General features: G+C 47.1%; 1 protein-coding gene across 1 annotated transcript; it reads right to left on the bottom strand.

Moving 5' to 3' along the window:
- Positions 1–4,303: 4,303 nt before the first annotated feature.
- Positions 4,304–6,427, bottom strand: LOC125531212 (probable lactoylglutathione lyase, chloroplastic; the record flags this gene model as incomplete). Its single annotated transcript, XM_048695619.1, has 9 exons — positions 4,304–4,699; positions 4,787–4,927; positions 5,043–5,150; positions 5,225–5,272; positions 5,401–5,613; positions 5,718–5,782; positions 5,875–5,999; positions 6,089–6,275; positions 6,367–6,427. Coding segments are annotated over 9 exons (990 nt in total), but the record flags the coding sequence as incomplete, so codon positions are not given.
- Positions 6,428–6,431: the final 4 nt, after the last annotated feature.

Raw genomic sequence — 6,431 nt, 5'->3', positions numbered from 1 at the left:
GATGGCGGACACACCCCGGTATAACCAGCTGAATGGCTTGATTTCACGGTGAGTGTGAGCAGAAGGGAACTCATCAAGAGGGAACGCGAGGAAGGTGACGGTAGGGATGTGCTCTGCGAAGACGTCGTAGATGAGCATGCCTCGGTGGTAGTCGATCCAGCAAATCGAGCGGTTGAAGGGGACGATGGTGTCCGTGTCCCAGCAACAGAGCTGCCAAGGATCATTGACATTGTCGATGCCAATGATTGGTAGACGCATAGAGTTCCATTCGCCGCCCAGTACGGGGCCAGCTGAAGTGGAGGAGCGTAACAAACAGATGTCAGCATAGATCTTCAAGTGGACGGACTTGAAAACGCAGAGCTCTGCCACCGCAAACTCTTGCCCGCCTTCACCTCGGCACAAGAGGCCCATGGATTTGACCGTCAGCAGGCGCGTCTTCCCCTTCTCTAGGGGAGGACCACGAGGTAGGCTGTCACCGGTGCGGGTATAATCCGTGTACGGCTCGGTACAAGGGGGCAGAGCTTTGAACGAGGAAGGGTCGTAGGCGCTGTAGATGAGGAAGTCCTGCACCAGCCCTCGTCCAGGGATATTGGTACCGACGCGAAGCAGGAGGAGATGGCGGTGCGTCGCCAGGATGGCCAAGGGGACCTGCTTCCTGGGATCCGGAAAACGCGGCAGCCGGGCGTAGAGGCGGGAGGGGAGCGGGGGCTCGGCGAGGCACAAGGCGATGTGGAACTGGAAGCGAGCGTTCCAGGAGGTGGTGCCGGACGCCCGGATGGGCGCCTTGGTGTTGTCCGGGAAAGAGCCCTTGTCGTCCCTGCGGAAGACGAAGCGCTCCAGCATCAGCCAGTTGGGGAAGGGGGCGGCAGCCATGGCGACCTTGAATTGAAACAGATCGGACGATTAGGGCGGGTTTCTGTGTGGCGAGCTGCCGTGCCAGACGAAGAAGGAGGCGGCACGAGGCGTTCCGGAGCAGCGATCTGTCGGCTTCCGATTGGGTTACAGCAACTTATTTTTGGGTATATATACGAGGGAGGAGATTTTTTTTTTGAGACAAATACGAGGGAGGAGATTGTATGCAATTTGGACTATTGGGCCTTTTAGATTACAGGGCTGTTAAGCTGGACCGGGATTGATTCTTGGTGCATCCTCCTCCATGGGTCCTCCAGGCCTATTATTATATTATACCTCGATAAGTCCCCTTAAAAAAACTCGATAAGCCGTGTTGTACTAGTTTGGCCTGATTTTTTCGTTTCCCTTTTACCCATTTTTCCTTACTATATATATGGCCATTTTTTTGACACAGTACATACGCAAGCGCTCATATATACGTGCATACACTTACCTCTATGAACGCGCGCGCACACACACACCCTATCCCTATGAGCATCTTTAAAAGACTGAGTCGGCATATCATCTTGAAATTTTACAAAATCACCTTAGGCGCCTCGTTGTCTGAAATGGTTATTCCTCTCGACGTGCTCGTGTCGTCTGGCGGCGCTCCAGGCTTATTAAGCTAGATAAATAATGCAGTCGTGCTAAAAAAGAGAAGACAAATAATGCAATCATGTTGTGCTGGTTTCTCCGATTTCCCCCTTCCCATTTTTTGAGGTATCGATTTCCGCCTCCATGGGCCTTGTTTCCTCATGGCTACGCTTTGTTGATGTGGTTTTGTTGACTGCTGGCGGTCCAGACCTATTTTAGCTCGATAGATAATGTGGTCATGGTTTCTCCCGATTCGCCCCTCCTTTTCTTGAGGTATTGGCCCCCACCACCCGTCCCCTTCACTTATAATTTACCAAACTTTACATGATTTTTGATTCAACATTTGTTATAAAAACTTTATCAACTTTCTTTTGCAAAAGGGACCAGAAGTATAAAGCATCCCATACACAATAAAATTTATATCGAGGTCCTTCCACAACCGAACGACCACTATCGTTGTCAGAACCAGTGACGGGCAAAGATGAGGCGAATCCACAGGCTCATCAACAGCGCCTGGAGGGGACGATTGCTTCGTCCTAGTCGCCACTTCGCGAGCGAGAAAGGAAAACGAGTGAATAACCGGAAGTCTCTGTGTTTTTCTCGGTGTCAATCGAGCACAAATATAGTTGCTTAAAGTTGAATGTTAACTTAATCTTATCGACCCATATAATATCCAATCAAAATATACCTAAAATCATGAAAACTTTTGGTATCTCTATTTACTGGTCTATGATGTATAATAATAAATCAATCTAGCTAACAACGGTCATCGGCTTCGATTGTGAAACTCATGCATTATATATGTATGCAGTCGTCAAATAATACTAGAAGTGGACTTGAGGATCTTAATGATCTCGCCGTCCACCTGGAAGCACTTGGCAAGGACGGCGTTCGGGGATCTCTGGGTCGACATTTAGGAGTCACATCACAACAAGCATAGCGTCAGACATTTTTTATGTTCTTGAGAGATATTTATGTTCTTTGGAGATATTTATGTTAACACCTTTCTCCCCGAGTCAGCCGAGGTACCCACCGAGGCTGAGAAAATCAGCAACAAAATCGCGGCAGATGACCCACACTCAGCCGCGTCCCAGAGCTAGTGTCATTGGCGACACATCGATTCCGACAACGGCGTACCGATTCCACGACGGGGTGTTGATTACGGGCCGTCGGGTAGCGATTTCGATGCAGGGTGCCGATTGCAGTGGTCAGGAGGTAGAGGGAAGGGGAAGGAGAGGGAGTGGGACGCACGGGAGGTTGAGGAGGGAGGTGAAACTTCCTTTCCGGGCGAGCGGTTGGCGGATGGAGCGCGCTTCAAACCAACGCCCACAACCTCCAAATATGGATGCTCGGGGGCTCAATATGGACCGTCCTCCAAAAATTTTGGCGATTCGGAGCCAGATGACGACTTTGCTAGAGTGGCCTTTTTGGCCAAAATGGACATACCGGCAGTTATTACGTCAATCGGTCAGATATGGCGACTCTGCTGGAGTTGCCCTAAGAAGTCTTTTTTAGGAAAGAATTCATCACAACACATGAATAAATGCAAGCAACATGTAAATATATGAGTCGTGTCAGGTCTCTGCTACAGAGCTATATATGGCGTACAATATATTTGATATAATAATTTTCCTTTTACTTATTTGTTCGGTAAATCAAATGTTTGCTCTGTTCTGTATGTTCATGTACATAATTCTTCATAAACCTCTATGCTTATTGAATTCCTCCCACCCATCCCATTTATAATGTACGTAAATCAGATGAACAAAAAAAAAGAACTGATTTTAGTGAGGACGATGACGACAAATCAAAAGCCCTAAAAATGCACCACTGTTTTACAATAGCTAGATGAAGTAGACATATGCTATATCCCTCTTTGGTGGTGTCAAGCTGCACCCAACTTCTTTTCTTGATATTCTTATTTTTTTTTGAAAAAGGGCGCTTTTTATTACTTAAATGATTAAAGTATTACACCCGGCCTCTGCATAACTAACATGCACACAGCCAAATGATATTCTTATAACTGCTTATGCACTTTGGAATGCTTGAACAATTTGGTTCAAGGTTGTGTTACTTTGGAAAATATGGTGAACCAGCGAAGCTGTGTTTATATATTGATAGAATGCACCGATTTACTACTTTTGTAGAGTAAATAGTGGTCAACCCACATACCAGTGAAGGCATGTTGTACCATGGTACACTTTGTTGCAACAATTAGTTGTTTTCATGTTAGATTACTTATTATTGCCATTGCATAAGAATTGTTTTCCAAAGTCGTGATAATCATTTCGACTCTTGTTATATATCACATGGATGGGTAGATGTGGGTTATTTGAGCATGATTTGAGGTAATACTAGACCCAAGGCATTCTGGCAACTTGTTGGTAGCCACACCTCAAGGGCAAGGAAGAAATAGGCTAGAATATAAATTGCTTATTTTCAGGTTAACTGATAGATGATATATGCTCCCCCTATTATTGGCCAGTTGGATTAGTCCCTAAGAAAGTAATCTTGTCTAAATAAGGTAATGTCTAAGTGAATAGCACCATGTTGCTCAACTTGTATTGTAAACAAGAAACGTTCTCATGCACAGTATCCTTTCTTCAATGCAATTGGATATCTATGACATTGAGTGAGACCGCATGTATCTGCATGGATATATAGTAAAGTAGTCCAACGACTTCAGATTTCCTTGTAACATTTCCAAATTTGTGTGGCTCATTTATGGATATAGTGCTATCACTATGCCATAGTATTTAAAAAACCAGTCAAATCATACGTACATGTACCACTAATACCTACATTGACTCCTTAATGGTTGGTATTAAAATCACAATATAATTATATAAGTACCGTTTAGGAGTTCCTATACACTCATGGAGGCGCGCGTATCATTCATGATCTTAAATCATACTCATTTTTTACAGTCTGATCGAACCCCATTCTTCTGAGCTCACATTTCAAACTTGCTCAAATTTCACATCAAAATTTAACTTCTCCAGGGGGAATGGCATCTATAAAACTGGAGTTGGCTCTCGTTGTCCTCTGTTCCATTTGTTGTTCTCCAGAGATTAAATATTCTCCCAAAGCCTATGCGCTCATGTTTACAACGATGGTAAAAGCTAAAGAGTCTATGTTTACAGTGCTTTGGCAAAGTCCATGTTGTATATGGTTACTCCAGTTCTTTGGCAAAGTCAATGTTGTCAACAAACACCTGCATGAAAAATAGACAAACAGTTGAGTCTCGAACCGGTGAGCAATCAATGGTTCGAAGATCAGCATGATGGGGAAAGGGTGATACCGATTTCCACCCATCGGGGTCCAGGATGGCCGTGATCTTGGTGCCGAGCCCTGGCAAGGGACCTGCCTCCCGCACCACTTTCCCTCCGGACAGCTTCACCACCTCGGCGGTCTTGTAGACATCGTCGGTGCCTATCGCGATCTGTGGAAAAAACCCAGCATACCGAGAACTTAGCAATGCAGCAACATTTGGAACAACAATTGGCGGTTCAAATGGTCTATGAACTGCAAATGCAATGGAGTATGTCCTTCTATACCTGAGCATAGGCACTCCCCTTGTCATATTCAGTGACACCGTAGTTGTAGGTCAACTCCAGAACCGCATTCTGGTCTTCAGGACCGTACCCCATCATCGCCACCGTGTACTGCACAAGAGCTTGTCCAGTTTACACGTGGGACTTTTCAAGAAACAAGATGATATATTGAGCAAAGCAATCACCTTGTATTCAGGGTTGTCTCGCTTCCGGAGCAGTTTCATACCACAAGCCTACAATTTAGCGACGAGACGTCACTACGGCGAGTCGATGACCATTTCTAGGACAAGTATTTTCGGACGGAGGGAGTACAACAAACCGCAAAACTTTCATGAACAAGAAGCAGTTCTAAGGTACCTACCTTCTCGTAGAAGCTTATGGCTCGGTCGAGATCACCGACACGAAGCATCACTTGGCATAGTGGCTCTGGAGTCCCTGGCCTCTCTAGGATCTCGAACTTGTAGCCGTCGGGGTCTTCGATGAACGCGATCACGGTCTTGCCACCCTTGACAGGGCCAGGCTCCCTAGTCACCTTGCCTCCCTTCGCCCTTATGAGTTCAACTGTTTTCGCCACCTGTCGTGACAAACCACCAGGTTCAAGGAACATTATTGTTCAATAGAGCATCGTACTATACTTGTTACGAAATAATCGTAAAGGCTCATGAAGTGGTGTGTTACATCATCGGTTGCAATGCCGAAATGACCGAACCCCGCTCCGATATCGTACGAATCAACCCCGTAGTCTGCAGATGAATAAGTTGTCAGGTCCACATTAGCAATGATAAAAATTACAGTGAGAATGCGCTGGTTCTGTGTGCCATGTAGGAAGAATTACTGTAGGTGAGCTCGATGGCAAAGTTGGTTTCCTCGGGGCCGTATCCGAGGAAGGCATTGGTGTACTTCTCTTCGGGTATGTCACGCTTCCTCAGCAGCTTCATGCCCAGGCACTCTGTATAGAACCTGCATTCATCGGCCAGGAAGACCTGTCAGAATCCATCCTCCGGTAAAGAACGACACAGGTGGTGCAGCTAATACGGCGGCGGGCTGACTTGATGGTCCTGTCGATGTCGCCGACGCGGTAGACGACGTGGAGGAGCCTCCTGTTGTCCTTCTTGGCCCAGGTGAAGGCCTCGTCATTGCTGGAGAATGAGGTGGCCGCGGCCTGCGCGGCGCCGGCGGAGGCGCGGAGCTTGAGCTTGGGCGTGCTCATCAGCCTGATGGGGTCGGACTGCAGCGCTATTCCGGGAAGCAAGCAACAGATGAACGGAATCAAGCAGACGCAATGCTCGTGTTCTCGGTTGGCGTGGAGGAAGGAACGTGAGCTTACCTGCGCCTGCGGCAGCGGTGGAGAGGAGCATGGATCTCCGGGGGACGGCTGCGGCGGCAGCGGCC

The sequence above is a fragment of the Triticum urartu genome, unplaced genomic scaffold (assembly GCF_003073215.2).
Source record: "Triticum urartu cultivar G1812 unplaced genomic scaffold, Tu2.1 TuUngrouped_contig_6884, whole genome shotgun sequence".
NCBI lineage: Eukaryota > Viridiplantae > Streptophyta > Magnoliopsida > Poales > Poaceae > Triticum > Triticum urartu.
The sequence above is the reverse complement of the archived record's forward strand: the minus strand, read 5'-3'. Positions and strand labels throughout refer to the sequence as shown.